At 43.5% G+C, this 21,082-nt stretch overlaps 3 protein-coding genes across 3 annotated transcripts; 1 reads left to right on the top strand and 2 right to left on the bottom strand.

Annotated features, from left to right (window-relative positions):
• The first annotated feature begins 275 nt into the window (after positions 1-275).
• LOC136291377 (probable E3 ubiquitin-protein ligase HERC4) lies at positions 276-19,871 on the top strand. Its single transcript, XM_066186401.1, has 23 exons — positions 276-330; positions 1,248-1,398; positions 2,071-2,147; positions 2,689-2,910; positions 3,630-3,721; positions 4,311-4,441; positions 5,195-5,343; positions 5,657-5,733; positions 6,041-6,129; positions 7,177-7,236; positions 7,785-7,887; positions 8,025-8,208; positions 8,517-8,698; positions 9,776-9,871; positions 11,045-11,146; positions 11,221-11,340; positions 14,607-14,750; positions 14,836-15,008; positions 16,026-16,080; positions 16,262-16,341; positions 17,371-17,554; positions 17,922-18,021; positions 18,689-19,871. Exons 1-23 carry the CDS (start codon positions 285-287, stop codon positions 18,901-18,903), a joined length of 2,832 nt encoding a protein of 943 aa, XP_066042498.1. The 5' UTR covers positions 276-284; the 3' UTR covers positions 18,904-19,871.
• Positions 12,721-13,493, bottom strand: PIGY (phosphatidylinositol glycan anchor biosynthesis class Y). Its single transcript, XM_066186406.1, has one exon. It carries the CDS (start codon positions 13,402-13,404, stop codon positions 13,174-13,176), a length of 231 nt encoding a protein of 76 aa, XP_066042503.1. The 5' UTR covers positions 13,405-13,493; the 3' UTR covers positions 12,721-13,173.
• On the bottom strand, positions 13,437-13,923 carry PYURF (PIGY upstream open reading frame). The gene is made up of 2 exons (XM_066186405.1): positions 13,691-13,923; positions 13,437-13,578 (listed from the first exon to the last, which is right to left on the bottom strand). The coding sequence occupies exons 1-2, from the start codon at positions 13,906-13,908 to the stop codon at positions 13,437-13,439; spliced, it is 360 nt and encodes a 119-aa protein (XP_066042502.1). The 5' UTR covers positions 13,909-13,923.
• Positions 19,872-21,082: the final 1,211 nt, after the last annotated feature.

The raw sequence follows: 21,082 nt of genomic DNA, 5'->3' as shown, positions 1-21,082 counted from the left end.
ATGGAAGACCCCGGCATCCCTGCACCCGCCTTCTGCTTTGCCCTCACCTCCCACCCGGGCAGCAGCAGCTCCGCAGGCTGAGGAGAGCCGGGAACCCACCGGAGCCCCAGCAACTCACGCCTTTTCACCGCAACAGAGTTACCCAGCTCCGGGCTCCCAGGTATCGGGAATCCCTCCCGCTCCTCCTCCCGTTGCCGCAGCCCCTGATGAGTTTCGGTTTCCATTTCCCCGGCGAGGCGTTCCCGGCGCTGACCGGGCACTCCCGAGCTGTCGGCGGGCGAGGGATGGCGAAGGGACGGCGGCGGCGGGGTCGGAGGAGCAGCGCGGGAGGTACGGAGCGGCGGGAGCGGCGCGGTCCGGGAGCAGGCTGGGAGACCCCCGGGGTGGGGGGCGAGGACGGGTCCGTGCAGGTGGAACGGCTGGCACTGCAATAATCTGCTGTGCAGCCCCTCGGGGACGGGGCGTGAGGGGCTGAAACGTGTCCAAGTGCGCAGCATTCGGAGCGGGGGACTGGAAGGAGGAGGAGTAGGGAACAGACAGGGATTTTCCTCTCTAGTTTCATGTCTGATGTGTGAGAAGAGTGGACAGCGAATCTCCAGGTGTGTTAGGTAAATTAGGGCAGGCTTTGCTAATGACCACCTTTCACTCCGACATCCTGGGTCTCAGACACTTGTGCTGGAGCAGAGGTACATGCAAGTACCTGAGTCCATCGTGCCTCTAGGTCAGGAGAGCATCTGCAGCCCCTCAGCTGTAAACAAGGAGGTACTTCCTTCTCCTGTAAAGAGGCAATGAGTGAATTTTCCATCATTGCTTCTCCAGCACCTTGTCAAGTGCTTGGCTTGAAGGCATCCCATCATCCCAAGGGTGTGACAAGTCTGGGATGGCCAGATGCCTCAGGAAGTGCTTTGTGTCCATCAGACACTCTCCACGGGTGTACAAGAGCAATAGACTGTGCTTCTGCTGATGTTTCACTGGTTGTCTTGGGAGCTGGTGGCACCGCAGCCTAAGAGATAGAGAGAGGTCCTTTAGTGTAGAGTTATCCAGCATGAAACAAACCAGTGGGTAGGCAGGACACTGAAACCCTAAGGGGCCTGAGAAAATAAGTCACACACACTTGTCTCACTTTCTCCTGAGAAGCAGTAGCTCTTGCTGAAAGCAGTAGCACGCTGACATCTTGGGAAGGGGGCCGAGGTGGTTAAGGTGCCTGCTGCCATGGCATGACTGTCGTGTCTGTCTGTGTCCTACAGAGCGTGCACAGTCACAGAGGAATGAGGAGGTGCAGAGGAATGAGGAGGTGCGATGCTCAAACCATGATGCAACACATGAACTCATTCTCCTCCCTAACGGGGAGCTTTCTGAACACTGGGCTAAAGCTTCAGCAAACTGCCCCAAGACAAGGTAAGAAGATTTCAAAGGATGGAGGTATGGATGGCAATGGTCAGAAAATGCAGCCTGTTTTTCCCCAAGGTAATACCCAAGAGTCTGAGGCATGTTCGTGTTGTAGAGAGGGAACTGGAACACATACCTTCATAGTACTCAAAACTTTATCTTGTTTTTTAACCCAGCCAGAAATGCACAGATTTTGAGGATGACACCAAGATCTGAGCTGCTTGGGATGCACATGAGACAGGTTTCTCTCAAATTTAGTAAGAATCAGTTGAACATACCAGAGCAATGCAGATGGCTTGCAAATCACCCATGTCTAGGGAAAACTGCAGATGAAAGACACAAGCATGTCTGAACCTTACCATCTTCTGATGAAGCTGTGAGGGTAACCATCATCTACAAATGGCCCAGCAGTTTGCTGTGTGACCTTCTTGCCCAGGGCAAGATAATAGAATCAGGCTGAGCATGGTTCTTTTCCAGCTTCTTGTGGAGCAAACCACAATGAAATCAGCCCTGCTACAGCAGGTCAGCATAAGAGAAGGGTGAATCAGCTTACAGGTGACCTATATTTTTCCACATATCTCCTGCTAAAAGTGATAGGGCTTGGTGAGCAGAGGATCTGTCCTTTACTTTGTCTCACAGCACAGCATCTATTTATTTTGATTTTTTTCCTTATTTTTGTAGGCTGGTGCAAGGAATGGGAAACCGAAATATTGTTCAAATAGCATGTGGGGACCAGCACGCCATGGCACTATCCAGAGGTAGCCTCTTTCAACAATACTTTTCTTCCAAGCAGGAGTCACATGTGCTCTGAGAAGGCAGTGTTTGTACTGCTTGCAGTAGTTGGTGACACCATAATAGAGTAATGAGCAGTGGGGACACAAAGTGCTCTGGCTGTCAGTGGTGCTCCTTCCTCCCAGCATCCGGGAATTTGCATCTCTCTCTGTCTCTCTCCAGTTCCTAAGCACTGCCCCTCCACAAAAGTGTGTGTTGAGGAGAGCAGACGTGGCTGCCCCACTCTGTGGTCACCAGACCTGCTCGTTCTTAAGTTGCAACAACTTTCTGATTGGGAACTTCTTGCAAGTATGACTTTAGGGGCCTTTATTCTTGCTGTGCTGAGTCCCATGGCAACATGGGACTGTCCCAAAGAGGTCAGAAGAAAACTAATTTGGCCACACATGATGGTCTTGCCTTGGAGCCAGGTTCTTGAAAATAAAACTGAGTTTTACTCTGACTCCCAAAGTGCAAATACTCAAGGGAAGCAGTGAGGCTGAGCTGTTTTCTTTTGTTCTGTGTGTGAAGGGGGTGAGCTCTTCACCTGGGGCGAGAACACCCATGGACAGCTTGGAGTGGGGAGCCAAACCATGCTTATTCCCAAACCACAGCTGGTGGAAAGACTAAAGGGCATCCCACTTGCTCAAATTGCTACTGGAGGAGCTCACAGCACCACTGTGTCACTCTCTGGAGCTGTGTATTCCTGGGGAAAGAACAGTTTTGGACAGCTGGGACTCGGAGACACAAAAGGTAAGGAAGGAGAGCACCAGGAGTGTTTTGCTGGTCAGTGAGCTCACCAAATTGCTCCTCAGTATAGTCAAGCTCCTGTGGAGCAGTGGTGGATAGTAAAGTCTTTTGAAGAAAGTATATCTGGACATGTTCTTTGTTTACTGACCAGGAAAGGCATGCAGGAACAGTGTATTTAGGGGTTGTTTTTCTATAGAGAACTTGTAATCATTCTGTGTTTCTAATTGGATAGTATGGGCTGTTAAAACCTCTGAGGTCTTACAGGTCCCCAGAAGTCTCGCCTGAAAGAAATTTATATTTTTTAATATTTTAATATTCTTTAATTCCCTGTAAACACAAAGTGAAAAAAGAATTTAAATCACCTCTTGTCTTCAAATTTAGAATGCTAGACAAGAGTTGCCCTAGACAGACAGAACATCTAATCTGAATGTGTCCACACCCTTGAGAATCAGATATTTTGAAGTCAAGTGCCATCTGGCAAGCAGATAAGAAAATACTGCATTTTTTTTCAGACCAAAGTAAATGAAAATAAAGTAATATGAAAAAGAACATTATGAGAAAATATATGTTATACTGGAGGGGAAATGACCCAAACCCAATCTGTAATTACATTAGTTGCTGTAAGAGAGGGCTGAAAATCACTTAATCCTCCTGTTTTCTAATTTTTTCTGTATGAGACCCTCCAGTACTCTTTCAATTTAGCAATATTATCTGCTTTCCAGACAGGGACTGCCCAACATATGTCGGAGCTTTAGAGCATTGGAAGACTGTATTTATCTCATGTGGGGCAGATCATACTGCAGTTCTCTCCAAGGTGAGTCTGAAATGGAAAGATGGAAATGGAAACGGTTTTCTCACCTTGTGAAAAAAGATACGTTGCTAAAAGTCAGCATGGAGAAATTGGGATGGTAATGCCTGCCTCCACCTAAGTCTGAAGGCAATCGCCAAGGGATGTTATCTAAGCTATTGGGAAAACTGGTCTTTTCTCATATTCCTGTCACCCACATGCAATCTTCTGCAGGGATATGGTGAATGGGAATCCTGAGGCAAAGAGGTGCAGTTCAACTCTCAGTACTTTTTGAAAATATTTTTTATAGTACATTGGGGACTTCATAAGATGTAAATGATATCTAATTCACTAGGGTTTACTCATACAAGTAAAATTCTTAAGGAACAGGGAGTTATTCTCAAGAGTTAAACTGCTTTTCTCGGGAGCTAAATGATTTGAATTTTACAGTATATGATCTGGCTTGATGCAAAGTGAACCCTCCTCATGTTTGAATCAGGGATGTTTTGAATCAAGTCCCATATAACATGTGTCTTGCTGGCTGTCATTCTTGGTTGTGACCATTTGGTTGTTGTTAATAATGCAGCGATCCTGTTGTTTGTTTCTTTGTTTCAAGGAGGGGCTGGTGTGCACCTTTGGAGCAGGAGGGTCTGGCCAGCTGGGTCACAACTCCACCCGGAATGAACTCCTGCCTCGTGTGGTGGCTGAGCTGTGGGGAGCAAGGGTTTCACACATTGCCTGTGGCAGGTGGGAAGTGCCAATGACTTGTCTTCTAAGGTCAATGCCTTAGGGGAATCACTGAAGAACAGTAGGGAAGGGAGTCACCAAGATGTTCAAATCCCTGTATCACAATAAGTCAGCACTGTCAGAATACCCATCCACTGTTCAAGTATAGGCCACCCTCCTGCCAGAGCCCCAGTGCGAGCAGAATCCTCAGTCCCGGGTGAGCTAGAAAAAACACCAGAAGTCATTTTCTCCTTTAATAAACAAGTACTGGTTCCAAAGGCCAAAGGACTGTCAAAAGCCTGCATCAGGAAAGTCACTGAAATCCCATCCAGATTGACAAACTTAAGTTCTTAATAAGAATTGAAGAGCAGTAATAATGACCCAGTTTCACTTTGCCCTTCTGGAACTGGGCCAGGAAAAGTCTCCTGACAACTCACCTGGGCTTGGTATCAGGCTGAGCACAGAAGTTGCACGTTTGAAAATGGAAGGGTGTGAAGCAAGCATGGCATAACACTATTTTTGTATGTGGAACCGAGGTAAATCACAAATGTTAGAGGATAGTATAGGAAATCTGAGTCCGTATACGTCTTTATTGCTGAATGCTTATGCAATGAAGACAAAGTTCTAACACTTTGGTTAATGGGATTCTTTTTCTGGGCTGTCAGGACTTTCAAAGACAAGCTTTAGGTCTACACTCTGAAAATGTATTTGTAAATTTTATTCTGTTTTGCCCTGTAGTTTTCACTTATTATGACTTTTTTTTTCCTTGAACAGACAGCACACTCTGGTCTATGTCCCTTCCTTGGACAAATTCTATTTCTTTGGTTCTGGTGATGAAGGACAACTGGAAGATGAGAGGAAGCCAAATCAGTTGATACCACTTCCCATCAATTCACCAGTGAATACTGGAAAATCCTGCCAGAGTAATGACCACTGCAGATGTATACAATATGTATTTGTTTCTTCCATGGAGATGTTTGCTTTTGTGATTTCATGTTTACACTGAAAGGCAAACATTATGTCTCATGCTTGCTTGGCCATCCCAACAAAATCTACCAGGAGTTATTCCATTTGCTGCTTGATTATCATGGGTAGTGGCCCCATAGAATCAAACTTTTAACAGATAACTACTATCTGAAGGGTTTTTTTACTGTTCCACTTTTGTGTACTCAACTCTCTGAAGACAATGACTGTCTCTTCAAATGTTCCTATGACAGTCTTTTTGTTCTTTCACAGAAAAGGGTGCATCAAAAAAAGGGAACAAAATTACAGCAGGAGTACACCAAAGTTTTGCTTGTTGCAAGAAGAACAAGGTATGTGCACATTTGATCATAGCTTCTGATTTTACCACTGTCCACATTACTGCTGGAAACATTTGGATTTTTCACCGTGCTTGTAGCACTTCAGTTTTATGTATGTCTATTGCAGTTTTTTCTGTGCTTTACCTGCAGAAACTTGCATTGCAGTTACATATGTTCTGTGGTTAATGCATCTGGATCATGCTGGATGACCATTAATTTGTTCATACGTAGTCTGAAATCTTCTTGTAATGATTGGATTGAAAAAAAATCCCATCGCTAAAATTTTAATTTTGTCAATGTTTTAATGTATCTCACACAGAATTCGTATTTGAACGGAATTGCCACTCTGAAGGACAAAGAAGTGGATGCATGGATTTCTAATTCTAAATGTCACAAGAGTATAAAAAAGTAAATCAGAAACTTGCTGTTTGGGTTTGTTGATGTTTTTTTTCCCTGATACATGATTTTCTCTAAAAATTATTATTCTTTGGAAGGAATTGTAGGAACTATTGTTCAAGAATTTAGCCAAGGCACAATCTTGTACTTTGGCACAAAGTTGAGGAAGAGCGGACAAATTAAATCAGTGAAAGACCCTGCCAGCAGAGCAAGGCCTTGTGCAAAAAGCCTAATCCAGAGTACCCAAACTGGAATGCTGTGCCAGCATTTAAAAATTAGTGGTCACTTCTTTAATAACACATTTTCAAAAGCAATATGTATACACCACTGTGGGATGCCTTACACTTACAGTCTTTCTCATGTTTTATATGGGAGGTTATTTTCTTTGGGAAAGTCTGTCTCCAGCAGCTGATTTTTGAGCATTTCAAAAGCTTGGCTAACTTGGAACTAAATGTTTCCCTGACCACTTTTAGAATGGTTTGGATCATGTGAAAAGTGGTGGTTGAGAGGCTGAAAGAGAGAGGAGTTCTTTCCAGATCTCAGTAGGAAGGGCCTGACAGCAAATTGCTTGGTACATAGCTGCTTCAATGAGAACAGAACCAGGAATACTGGGAGTAAGTCTGATGTCCCTTCAGGTTCTGGGAACTCAGCTTTTGTGCAGCAGTAAACTGATTTTCCCTCCACGTGCTACAAAGATCCTGTCATGGAAGGGTTTCTCCTCCCCCTAATGTTGCAGTGCCTTTTATTTTGCATAACAAACAGAAGCAGCCAATGTTCTGACCTGTCAGGAGAAGAATCTCCGTGATAACCCTCACCAGAATGGTGCACTGGCTGGCATGGGGTGCTTGAGCAGGCTCCCTTACAAGGCCCAGGAGAGCAGAGGTGGCTTGCCAAAGACCAGTAACTCCTCAAGTACAATGTCTTCTGCAACACTGACAGACAAGTGGTGCTAAGAAGTTTTGTGTGGTCAGGTGCAGGCACCCTTGTACACGCTTTTTGTTCTTTCAGAGTTAAAAACCTGAAGTTGAAAGGACTGACTTTTTGGTTTTTTACTATCAGGACTATCAGACTGATCTTTTCATCTGAGGCTTGCATCAATGGAAGCTTCCTGGACAAAAGGTATGATGCACTGACTTAGATATAACGGAATATATTGGCTGCATGTAAACTCACCAGAAAGTGTTATTTTAGGTTGCATATGTAGAAAACATTGGTTTTATCTCAATTTGCAAGAAGCAAGTCTTTCTTTTGCAAGGCTCAAGCTAATGTTAAAATTTTTATAGCCTTGGTCCTAGTGAAATGTGCTAGAGAAGCTCACATTTTAGAAGATTATCCTTCAGTGACACTTGGCAGATGATAATAATCCCTCCAGGCAACATTACAGTTCTCAGAGGATCCTTAATAGCTCCTTCTGGCACTGAAGTGGAAGTCATTTTAGGGTGAAATACAGGAGTCTACCATTAATAGTTCACAGCCACACAAGACAGAAATGACAGGATGTTAATCATGTTAATCATGTCACAAAACAGTGGCTTGTGTTGTCTGTCTTCTTAGAACACATGAAATTGTACCCACGGGAGCTGGGGCTGAACTTTCCAAGTATTTTCTGATACTACAATGCTTCATTATTCAGTAGAAAAATTATCTTTTTTTTAATGTTTTGATAGAGACAAACATTTCAAAACTTCCAAAGAAGTCTCAGGTGTAGACATGACAGAAGTGAAACATTTTTATAAGAAGATCAGTAAAAACCAAACAGCCTACCAGGAGGTAAGGATTTTATATAAGGACACTCTCACTACACAGATACTGAGGAGCTTTGGATTTGTGCATGAAACTTAGGGATTTCATGCCAACCTAATTGCATTTTAACCCTTGTGTCTTTTTTTTTTTTTTTCCCTCTCAAGATGCAAAAGGAGATTAGGAACTTACTGCCATCATTGTCTTCCTCTCCCATCTCACCTGAAAATTTCAGAGTCTACTTGATCTTGCCTTTCCTTCTGCAAGAGGAGGATGGAGAGTCTTTCCTTTCTCTGATTCTTTTGGCTCTAGCCATCATGAAGCTCCAACCAGAGGGCCTGCAAACTCTTGGTATGGTTTTGTCATGGTAGAACTGAATGATTTAAATGCTTGGTCATTTTCTGCTGCAGAACAAGTGTAATTATCACTGATGGAATGTGTTCCAGAGCTTGAAATAATTGCTTCTGATAGACATAGAAACATGGGGCTATGCAGCAAGGCGCAAGAACTTAAAAAATTCTATCTGAGGTTTAATAGTTTTTGCAGTGCAAGCTTAAACCTTTTTTTTTTTTAATTCATTTGATAAAAAGAGCAGCTTCATCCACAAATTGCAGTGATTTGTACATTACCTGTGACCTCACTAGCCATTTCCTTTACAGAACACCTATGGTCAAATCTAGAAACATCCTTTTTCAAGAAACTGGTTAATCTGTATCAGAAGGTTTCCCAGCAAATTCTGTTTGAATTTGTCCTGAAGTGCATGGCCACGGGGCCCAGTTGCCTCTTCAACCTGGATCCACATGAAACTGCGCCTCTGCAAATACTGCAGATGCTTTACCAGGTGAGAAAGGGCTTGGATCCCAATTGGACAGGGTGTCTCAGTGTAGCTTAAGAGTATTTTAATACTTCTCACTTGTTGAATAATCTGGGTTTGACACTGCTTCAAGAATCTCTTTGGCTCTGCACCAGCACAGTTTTGAAGGACTCCTTCTCGAGTTGTGTCAAACTGACCCTCTGTAGAACTGAAGAGATAAAGCATGTTATAGTCCCTGGCAGGGGGAAGGATGCTTTCAGTGATGTCAGGAGTGCATCCATTGATGCCTACACAGCTATGGATGTGGTATCGTCTATGTAACATGCCAGTTCCCCTTTCTGCTGGTGAGATCCCTCACTCCAGTAACTTCTCAGAGCATTTAAATACAAGCTATCTGCCTGGCACATTGTGCCTGGCACAGTAATGCTCTGTGATGCTTTAAGAGCCTGTTAACCTGACAAATTCTCTGGGACAGCAGCATTAGAACCTCTTTAGCTGCCCATGAACAGGGGAAACGAAGCAATAACTGTGTTCTTCTGGACAACCATACTTTCTCCTGTGGAGATGTTCAAAGTTTATGAAAGTCAAGAGCTCAAGCACACAGTATAAATCAGAGAGACTTGTTAAATTTTCTTCAGACTTGAATTTGGCTGAGGATGCAGAGTTGGGCCTTAAAGTTTAGACTCTCGAATCTGCAGATAAATAAATTCAAAAATGCAGCAGGCCTACTCCTCTGTAAGTGATTACATGATTTGGAGCTCTAAATGTTCACTGTCCCCTTGCAAGTATCTTTTCCAGGCAACAAGTAGGAACATGAATAGGGAACTGCAGAAACATGAAAGCCACTCCAAGGGAAATAAACCATTTTTCATGGAGTCCTGTTAAGGAATCTTAATTGTAAATGAAAATTGCTTTCCTGCTAGTTTATACATGGCTTTCTAAGAATTCTCACTGTGGAGCACTGTGCTACTTGTAGCACTTTTATCCCTTAACTTCTGTGCAGGGTCTTAGAGCTCTTTCTGAAGAAAGCCCTGTCAGTCCTGCCCTGCCAGACAGACACAGCTCACTAGCTCTGCTGCTGATATATTGTGTGTTTCAATGCAGGTGAACACCAGAACTGGTTTCAGAGTACATGAAAGCAACTTCCATGTACCTGAAGTAGGAGAGATTATCAACTTAAGTTTCTGTGCCAATATAGTAGTAAGTATAAATCTTACCAGCAGTGCAAAACACTCTTTTTTCTTTTATTTAAATAGTTTATATATATATATATGGAAGTTGACTCTAGAGACTAACCCAGCACATCTCAAAGACATTTCATTTTCCCTAGTCCTCCAATGCTCCAAATTATACAAGCCCTTTACCATCCCTGTGTTCCAGCAGCAACAATAGAGCCTTTCCTGAGATGATCCCTGGTTCTGAGAGTTGGAGCTGCCCTTCAGCATCTTAAGCAGCTCTGTTTGAACTAGTTATCACTGTGAAATAGCAGCACGAGGGATGGTTGCTATACTTTGTGTTACTCTGGATTTCATTATGTTTAATTGAGAGAAATATTTTGAGGTGTCTTTGAACTTTTATTCAGAAACCCTATTGAGCCTTTCAATGTACTTACATCTTAAAACAAAGTAGTGGTAATAAAAAATAATCTGTGGCATTTCTTGATGTCACAGAGTGAAAATTAGCTACCAAATGCAGTCAGTGTCAGAGGAAGCACTATGAAATGGAAATGTGCATAGTAGGGATTTCCTTTGGCAAAAAAGAGTAAGCTGACAACTTGGCTGGAATTTGTAGGGCAACTGCCTAATTCCTTCATAAGCTTTTGTTTGCTATTGTACCCATTTTGTACCAATTAACCAGAGTGGTGGAGGAGGAGGTTTGAGAAACAGCATAGAATCAAAAGCCAATTAGGAAGTTGGCTTCATTACGTGAAGTTGCTGCCTTATCATGCTGGATGTGTAACACTTTAGATTATTTTTAGACCAGTATCTATTTTTGGTATTACATATAATAAACCCAGCAGTTTTTAAAAACAATATACCACAACCTGAGTATCCAGGACATTTTGGTTTAACTGAATTATGGAAGATGCTGTTAAAATCACTCTCTACTTTATTCTTGAGACACTACTATAAATGTCTGTCTGCACAGAGAGGTTAGATGTCTCTCTGCTTCTCACTCACAAGGAGTGTGTAGAAGCTGTTTTTAGGACATGAACCTCCGTTAGTGCAGTGCTCATGCACTCAAGGGCTCATTTCAGAGACATGGGAGTTTGCCAGGGTACAGACTGGCAGTTCAGTCTGCACACATGTCCCTGAACTCTGGTTTCACAAGGGAAAATGTGCATGTCTTTTCCTTTCTTCCTTGTCCTTTCAGACAGTCCTACACAAGCTGAGCAAGTACCCATGCATTTTTGACAGGAAAAACAAGATCCGTGTTCACACTACAGAATGCACGGCTCTGTCTAGGATCTCTGCAGTAAGTGCAGCCAATTTTGTTACCAATTAGAAGAGATAAACACACTGCTAACAGACTATTTCTTCAATCCTCAGATACCCTTTATATGGATCCCTGTGGAATGGAATTTTTGCGTCAGAAGACAATGCCTTCTGCAAGACATATGGAAAAATTTAAAATCTGCCTCAAACCAAGATTTCAGGAAGACGTTAAAGGTAAGATACTAAATTGTATTTCTTGTTAGCTCTAAGCATCTTGCTACAGTGTTCCTTGATTTTCAGTGTTACTGAATATTGGTTGAAGGGTTTCAGTATCATGAGCATACAGCAAAAGAGCTGCTCATCAAATTATTACAAAACATGCTCCATAGGTGGTGTAGAGTAAATCTGGAGGGCAGTATCTTACATCCTTATTCCAGGCAGCTTTGTTGGTGTAAGTTAAATGCAAGTGGCAGTGGTGTTTACTGTGAGGTTGCTTTGGGGTAACGGAATAGAATTGCTCAGTTGTCAAAGTCAAGTACTCTTGGTGCTAGGCTGACTTTTGAGACTTTATACTAGTACATTAAAACCCCAGAGTCTGGGGAACCAGCCTCAGGGGTCAGCAAGCAACACAGTCACAAAACGACATGTTTCTCATGAAGATGTTGTCTGAAGGCAAAGGAAGAATATTGCTGGCCAGAGAGATGAGCATCTGATTACAATGCTGATGTCTCCACATGCCTATAATCTGTGGCTTCCACACTGATCCCAAAGTAGTGACAGTTGCGTTTCCCACAGGAATCATGGTGCTGGCCCTGCCCTGCAAAAGCCATTAGCTGGCTGACGTGGGAATAGGACACCTGGCCAGAGCAGAGTTCAGTTCAGGGACCACGTGCCCCACCTGTCACTAACACAAAGTCTGGCACCACGTCTGTGCCACAGGAATCATGGACCTTGGTGCCCTATTACCCAGTTCTGGTGCTTTCCAAGTGAGTCTTCTTGCCAACCAGGGCTGTCAAAGGTTTTCTTTCCCATTTACTAAGCAGAAGAATCACAATGGCTCCCAGAGCTACCTTTCCTTCCTGCTTCCTCACCACACCAGCTGAGAGAGGCATTTATTATTTACAGAGGCAGTGAAGGTGTGCTCTGTACTGTCCTCAAGATTGCAAGTCACCATCAACTGTACAAGCTCTAACAAACAGCTGCCCTTAGCTTAAGTCAGCCTTTGGGCACACCTCTTGTGAGCACTGCCTGTCACACTGTACATCACACTATTATTTCAGCAGCAGCCTGAAGGACACAACTTCACTGCTAGTATCCCACAGCCTGCTGCAGCATTTACAACTTGGTACTTCATTTCTGCATTTTTTAGGAGGTAAAGGACACAAATGTGTTTTGTGTTGCAGATAAACTATCCAAAAGCAAAACATAAAAAAGAAACCTTCATTGTAGCATTGACCTACCCCCTTCATAGCTGTGTTCTGCTATAAAGTTTTTCAGACAATACTGAGAACTTGGCATGTGGCACTCTCATTGTGGCCCTAGAAAGAAAAGATCTGCACATACAGACATGGGTATCAAGCAAGAAAGAAATGTCTTCATTTGACTCATCTCAAGTTTTGTTATTAAACACCCGCCTGATTTATTTTAGTTTTTGCTCTTCTGACAGTGAGACAAACATATTTCAGTACATGTATCTGGTTAAAAAACCCCAAAGCTCTCAAAGAAAGATTCATATAATTTCATGTTTTAATTTTAATTTAGTGTATTCAGTCAGGGTACATTTTTTCCTCATGAAGACTAAGGTTTTAATTAGTGCCACTAAAAATGCACAGCACTCTTTAAGGGATAAAACAGAGGGAATTAGTGCTTCTCATTACTCCTACTCTTCATCTGCATTAGCAGTAGTTAACAATGGCCTGCTGCTTCATACAGTTCCAGATCCTACCAGGAAAATGATGCTAGTCAATAGTGCCAGAAGGAAACTCTCTCAAAGGAACTGCAATGCTTGATGAGATTAAACAAATTACGCTGATTTAGAGAAGCCCAGGGGTTAGCAAAGGCATCGCGCTAGTTGTGCCTAAAAAGCTTAATCCCCATCCAGGTCCACAGGTGAAAGAACACGTAAACTGGCACTGTGACAGGCAGAAGGAGGCTGTAGAAACACAGGCTGGTTGTGCTGGTGCAGCCCTGGGGGAAGGTTTCGTCCACGCTGGCCGAGTAGAAGAGGCCTGCCAGGGACAGGAGGGGAATGAGCACAGTCAGCGTGGGCAGGGAGGGCAGCAGCCCTGCTCCGGCCATCAGGCCCCGTTACCGCCGTGCCCGGCGGCGCCTCAGAGCTGCCCCGAGCCCTGGGCCGGCGGCTTCTTGTGCGTCATCCTGGCCGCCTCCGGAACCATGTTCGGGATGCCGTCGACGATGGGGTACGCGATGCCCAGCTCCTCGTTAATGAGCTCGTTCGTAGCTTCTTCGTACCTGGCCGGCCAAGCCGGGGAAGGGGGAGAAACATCCAAGCAAAAACATGAGGAGCAGTGACTAACCTGGGCTTGCCCAGGGCTCGGGCGCAGCTCCCCCGACCCATCCTCACCTCAGCGGCCGCTTGGAGAGCGGGCACACCAGGAAGCGCAGCAGCGATGGCTCCGGTGGCTGCGGCCGCGCCGAGCCCGAGCCCGAGCCCGAGCCCGAGCCCGAGCCCGAGCCCGAGCCCTGGTCCTGGTCCCGCTCCTGCTGCCGGTGGCAGTGCCGGCCGTGCGCGGGGCCCGCCCGGCGCCGCAGCAGCAGCAGCAGGGCCGGGCCGCGCAGCATGGCCGCCGCTTCCGCCGCCCACAGCCCGCCCCGCCCCGCCCCGCCCGGGGCCTCGGGGCGCGGTGCGTGTGGCGGAGCGTAGGGTGGATCGAGGTTGTCTTAAGTCGAGATGGTTTTCGGTGTAAGGTCTTTCTGCAGTTTGAAGCTTAATCAGGAAGAAAGGAGAGCTAGTCAGTGGAACAGGCAGGAGCCAGCATTCCTTGGCCAAGGACATCCGGGAACTGAAAAGCCTTAAGGATGCAGTAAATCAAGATGTTGATGTATGTCTGTATGTACATTGCTAACTTGGCAAAATATTCAATGTCCACGTATCCTGTAGCTCAGCTGTGTTCATTATTATACTACAAATCACGCCCACAGGGCAAAGAGACCCCTGCCCAGGTGAAGACCCTTTCACTGAAGGTGTTTGGAAGTCAGCCGGGGTTATGCAACTTGTTTGGAGATTTCTAACCAAGCGTAACAGACTTGGACAGTTACTAACTCTGAATTTCTGTGTATAAATAATGGCTCAAAAAGTCTGGTGGGGTGTGCTTGATTTGTGGAATACTGCTGAGTACCCAGGTTGGCACAACTGTGAAATAAATTATCAGTGTCTCTCTCTCGGGTGTGTAATTATTGGCTTGTTGCACACCAGGTAAGGAATCTGATTTTGTGGGCAACATGGGTGTCTCTATCTATGGGTGTCTCGGGCCTTGCAGGTGTCTTTTGTGGGTGAGATGGGGGTGGATGAAGGAGGGGTGTCCCAGGAGATCTTCAGCATTGCAGCCAGGACCCTCTGCCAGCCCAGCACCAGCCCCTTCTGCCACTTCACCCACTCCGGCCTCGTCTGGTTCCCCAGACAGGTAAGGCAGCCCTGCGGGGGTGGACGGGGGCCCCACCCATGGGAAAAGGCAGTCATGGCTTTCTGGTGTGCTTGTTCCTAACCAGGTCTTGAGCTGTGAGAATGAGGACACCTTCCTCTTGATCGGGACATTGTGTGGAATGGCCCTGTTTAACAAATGCATGGTGCCCTTCCCCTTCCCCAGGGCTCTCTACAAAAAGCTACTGGACCTGGCCCCCACCCTGGAGGACCTGGAGGATCTGTTGCCAACCAGGGGCCGGTATGAGCCAAGCATGGCCCAAGCTTTGGCTGGGTCCCTTACTTTGACCATGCACAGGGAGATCCCAGAGGCTGAATTCAAAGCACCCATGGCATCTACATTTGCCGATGTGAAGCTGCTAGAAGCCACAGATTTCCAGGGAGTTCCTTGTCCAGGGCATGGATGTTGCTCTCAGAGACTGGCATTGCCAAAACAAAAAGCTAAGCCTCATGGGTTAGGAGGTGTCAGATCTCTGCTCCACAAGAGTTCAAGTCCAGACTGTGAATATATAGTTCAAAACACTTCAGGCCGTAGTTTGGACTTGAAAGAACTAATGACCCAATTATTATTGTTGGGGTTTTTTTTCTTATTTACTAATTATCAGTTTCCACAATATTGCCTTGCTCAAGTACAGTATTACAAAATGCTGTAGTTGTGCCAATTCTGAGAACCCTTGTGCAGAGTTTCCATGCACTGGGAGAGGAGATATCAGGCAGACATAGAGGGAGAGGTGCTGCTGCCACCAACATAATGCTTCTAGGCCCCTGAAGCCCACTCTTCCAGGCAGATGCTATGAACAACCAAGAAGATGAGAACCCCATCCCATGAGGCAGTGACTGTGTTGAGGTGCTAAATTCCTGAGGTGCTAAATTCACTGAGTTTCCTTGGTGAACTGGAACACAAAGTTGCCTGCAATACTTCGAGAGATGCTGCCAGAAGAATTCTCCCAGATCATCCCACTGTTCCACACTTAATTCCTCACTAGATAATATCTGGAAGCGAGGCTGTGGTCCCAAGCCCAGTTGTTACTGAACTTTGTGTAAAGTTGTCCACACAGGGCATGAGGATAGACTTGCCTGGAAACTTTTTACTGGAGGCATTTGTGCTCAGCTTATGTCAGCAGCATGGTGAAATTTCAGGGCTAAATATCATGATTCTCTGTGAGTGTAGGTGTCAAAGGATGTTTTTTAGCAGAATTTGAAAGTGCTCTGAATGGTCACGTTTCTTCTCTCTTTAATCCCTTTTGTCTTTGGACAGGAGTCTGTGGAAAATTTTGAATGAGGAAAGTGATAGCTTGGACTTGGACTTCACGGTAAGATGTCCCACGTAGGTACTCGGGCAAGACAGTGTCCCAGTGCAAATGACACAACTTGTCTGTAAACTCAAATTAGTGAGAGTGCCATGTCAGGCCCTTCAGAAAGAATGAGAGATGTAGCACATATATATCTGTCACATATAGATATAGAAGCCAATGTTTTAATTTATTTGCATAGATAATGGAAGGAGAAGATTCCACGGATATTGTTGAACTTAAAGAAAATGGTGCCAACATTCCTGTCACTAGGGTTAACAGGTCAGTTTTATTTTTCTATTTCTTAATCCTGTTGTCTTGTTACAAATGTATGAAATAATATGTTTGAACCTATCCCCATATACTGTTAGAAAATATTGACTTCTGTATTGTGCCATTGGTCTTGGTCCAATAGGTTGTACAATTTCAGTTCCTACTGTACTTGCTGCACCATGTGCCAAACACTGGCAGTTTGTGCGAGCAGTGGATGACATGGGGATCCTTGGACATCCTGGTATCTGCATACACAGATGCCTGGCATTGGCAGGAAAATTCCTAGCAAATGTAAAAAATAACCTTGAACAGTATTTTCTGGCAGATACAGACGATTTGTCTGGGAAACCCAGCTATAGGTACACTCTGTAAGGGTTTTTTTACAGCAAAATGTTTCCTGCTTAGTTACATATCTTGTACATAAAGGGGAAGGAACAATCTATTAATAAGGCTTTGTGTCAATATTAATCTTGGCACAGAGGACAGAGAGAAATTTTGTGTCCTGAATTATGCAGATGACCTGAGGACCTATAGGGATCCATGAAAGGGCTATTTAAGAAGCTTGAAGTACATTGTACTTATACAATCAAGAGCATTTACATTGAGTTTATTGTACAAGTACAATGTCACTATACAAATCCCCATCTGAAGTAGAGAGAAGAGTAAAACTATTGATTAGTGGCTGTGCAAATATATATTTCGATTTCAGGGAAATTCTTGGGCATTCAATGGGAGTTAGGTCTGCTAGGTTCCATCTTTTATAATAATCAGGTGTCTGGTAGGATTTCATTGGAGCGTTCACATGAAGTACAAGGAGCGTTACCAAAATGAATCCATTCTGGCCAGCCTTCCCTTTTGTTTGTGGAGATGCTCCCAACTTATTCAATGAATAAATAATTGCCAGTGACAACTGGTCTCAGTGAAAACTGAGTCTGTACAACACAGCAGGTCATATGGAATATAGGAATAAATTATAAAGTTCTCCATAATTCTCCTTTTAGAAAAACACCACCAATGCTTGTTTGGTATCTGTTGCAGGAAAGAATATGTTGATTTGTATGTGGATTATGTGTTCAATAAAGCAGTACAGAAGCCATTTGAGGACTTTATGCAAGGGTTCTTAAGAGGATGCCCAGCTAGAAATTGGAAGATGTTTTTCCCTGAAGAGCTGCAGGTTCTTCTCCAGGGATGCACAACATTTGACTGGCATCTGCTGGAAAAGGTATTGTATACAAGCACAGTGTCCTTCTGCTCTATCTGCTAAGCATAAACTACTTCTAACCTGTTCTTTCATTGAGTGCATAACAGATGGACAGAAGCTCAGAGAACTTTCCCTTTTTTGATTTGTGTCGATGTTCTGTTTCTAATCTACGTCAGCTATAAGAATAAAGGGGAATAAGTATCAAGCCGTAAGTCAGGGATTGTCATATGAATCTTTGAAAAACAAATGAACAAGCAGATTCCAGAGGTTAAGGGGATTTGAATATCTATGAACAGGATTATACAATTTATCAGATAAAATGTTGCTTTAAATATAAATGGAAATATTGAGGATTAAATGGCCTGTTTTATTTTTGTCTCTTTAATAGAATGTGATGTATACACAGTATAAGAAATTGGATCAAACCATCAAGAATTTTTGGACTGTATTTCACAAGCTACCAGAAGAAAAAAAGAGAATGTTTCTTGGTAATATATCAGGCATTTTAAACTTTGCATAGCCCTTTTCTATCCCCCACAACACACATTATAGATGGTTGCACATAAAAACTACTACAGTATAGTTCCAAACTGTAGCCTTTCAACATCTTTGCCCCTGCTGCTGCCACATTTTCTAGGGAAAACCACAAAAAAGTAACAAAAGGAGTTGCACAGGGACAGCTCTGACCTTCTTCACATCCCTTGAGGTTTGCCTGAGTGCATTGGACCACCCTGAAGCTTGCAGTTACTTTATCCCTTACTTTTGTGGTTGTGTTGTTGGTCAGAGGCCGTCGTTTGTGTGAGTACATTGTGCTGATGTAAGCAGTTTACCTTTCTCAAAGGGTTGCGGAAGCTAGGTCATCCTTTTTATAGGTAGAAGGTCAGACCTATCCTGCCTTTCTCATCCACAGAGTCTATAATATAAAGTAGAAGAGGGCTTGTAATTACTATGAATTGTTAAGAGACTTTAATCTGTATTCAGGTGCAAATTCAACAAAGCCTAATACTTAGCTTAGGAAAATAACCGTATGTTTACACTAATTTCCCTTCATGATTTCATTAACATTAATTATTTTAATGATTTTCAGCTAACATTATTTTATTTGTTTTTTAATTTGCTAACTTGTTCTTGTTTTTCTTTTTTTCATTCCTTCAGTTTTTTTGTCAGGATCTGATCGAATCAATGGCTATGGACTGGAATGTTTTAGATTTTGCATTGCAGATCCTCGAGTAGAAAATCCAGATGAGTCCTCTCCCTATGCCAGTACTTGCTCCTACATTTTGTTCCTCCCCAGATACAGCAGTAAAAAAATACTCAAAAAGAAGTTGCTTTTTGCCATAGAGCATAATGAAGGTTTTGGCCGTGCCTAACTCTGGATAGAAGCACTTTAAAGCAAAAATAACAAAATGAGTCTTTGTTCTCTTTTCATATTTTCTCTTAATAATTCCAATTTACTGGTTGCTACCCTACTTTATTTTTACTGCACTTTATAAATACCTGAGTGTGTGTATTTGCTGAGATTTTACATAAAATTGAACTTTGACCAGATAGCTCATAGTTAGATTGTAAAGTTAGGAGAGAAGAATGCTGTTTGGCACACTTCAGAGAAGCAAGCTGATAAGCCAGCATATTTACATATATGTGCAAGCAGGGTCTGCACTGTTCTGGTTGTGTTAGGACAGTGAGCTCCCAGCAGCAGGGATTCTGTGATTTGTACATTTATGCATTAGCAAGCACACAACCAGGATGTGCTAAGCAGTCACCCTTGCAAGGCAAAGCTGTGGTAAGGTTTTCATCTGTGTTACTTAAGGGTGCTCTTGGGGACCAACTAACACATTTAATGAGACTGTGAATTGAAGGAGCAGTCTGTGCTCACCTGGATATGGTCTATGATTTATCTGAGAGAAATTCTTAGGAGGATTTGATCATTCCTAGACTTTTTCAAAAGCTGCATTAATGAATTATAATAATATAATTTTTTGTTATTTAGTGTGATAATAGTGATATTTGTCATGTTTCTTTATATCTTTTAAAGGGATGTTTCACAATTAAATCATAAAATTGTAGGCTTGCAGAAGCACTGTCTACAGAGCCCTGTGGACATGAGGCTGGCAGGGCTTCTGGAATCTCATTGTCAAAACAGTGCAGAGCACTGCAGGATATTAACCATGTCAGGCAGGATGTGTGTTTTCTGTGTATTTTGCTATGTGGAGTGAGGGAGAGAAACAACAGTCATTATTTTTCTGAAGTCTTCTCTTTGGTGCGTTAAATGTGTCAGGGGACATCCATATGTAAAGACTTCCACTGTCTTAAATAAAATGGTGATGGATTAAATTTTCACCCCGTAGCTGTGTTCTTCCTTCCTTATGCATCTGCCTATGCAGATAAGCATAGCAGGCAGTGTGTCTGTACTCTGTCCTCCTTGGAAATGGGGGGGCTGTTCACAAGTGGAGTCAAAGGCTGATGTAAGCATTTCAAAGAGATGCATTGTACATGCTGAACAAGTCAGTCTTTCCTGCGTGATGCAGAATGACATCATCATCTACTTTAAAAAAAAAAGGCTCCTTGTAAGTTACAGTATAGTAATTAGTAAAAAAAAAAAATCAAGCACTCACCACAAGCACCATGGCAGTACAGGAAAGCAGATGGTGTGGGAGCGTTGATGGGAAGAGGGGAAATAGGACTTCAGAGGATGGGAGCTCCCAGTAAAGGGGAGCAAGGGGACATGGCCAGCTCAGACCTATCCCCTGTCCCCCTCATCCCCCCAGAACAAACAGGGAATCACAGGGATGCTTACATCCTCTGAGAAAGGCACCACTCTGGTGTATTTTTGTGGAAAGAGGGAATTGGCAGAAACCCAAGTTGTTGCCCACATCTCACGTCCGGCTGTCGCTGCCACACCACCACAGATTTCTGTTTTGGCACCTTAGCCTGCTGTTCTTCAGCAGCCGGCTCCTGGCTGTTGTTTCCCTTTTTATGGTTTTATAAGCCTCTGGTAGGACTTGGAAATCCAGAGTGATCTTCTGTGCTGTGCAAGTGCACGAAAGATGTATTCTCTTTGGAATTCAAAATAACCCATTAGAGATTAAATGATAATAGGTTTATTTACAGCCTGGAGGTATTTCCTTCTCATCATGTATGATGCAACATCACATGGGAGATTAAAGCCCAGAGTCACTTTCAAGGCTATTTTTAATTTGTCCTGAAATAATCCCTGGTTTTATATATATGTGTGTATATATATATATATATGTATTATATAAGGACTTTCAGAGTAGTGCACTCTCTGATTTTCTGAAATTAATTTGGACACTGGGTTGTGTCTACATTTTCTCAAGCAGTGCCTGTCATAAAACATGCAGGAGAATATAACATGAGTGATCATCACATTCAGCTGTGAGTTCAAAAGGCTTCACAAAGGCAGCAAAAGTATGTTGAACCTGCACCAGGATTTTTTTTAGGCCACTCATCAGAACTGAGCATCACCTGTAGACAAGTGCAAGAGCAGCTTTGAAAGTTCTCCGGGAAGCTGAAATATAACGAGTTAAA

The sequence above is a fragment of the Chamaea fasciata genome, unplaced genomic scaffold (assembly GCF_029207755.1).
Source record: "Chamaea fasciata isolate MVZ Bird 193981 ecotype frontalis unplaced genomic scaffold, bChaFas1.0.hap1 SCAF_6, whole genome shotgun sequence".
Taxonomy (NCBI): domain Eukaryota; kingdom Metazoa; phylum Chordata; class Aves; order Passeriformes; family Sylviidae; genus Chamaea; species Chamaea fasciata.
The sequence above is the reverse complement of the archived record's forward strand: the minus strand, read 5'-3'. Positions and strand labels throughout refer to the sequence as shown.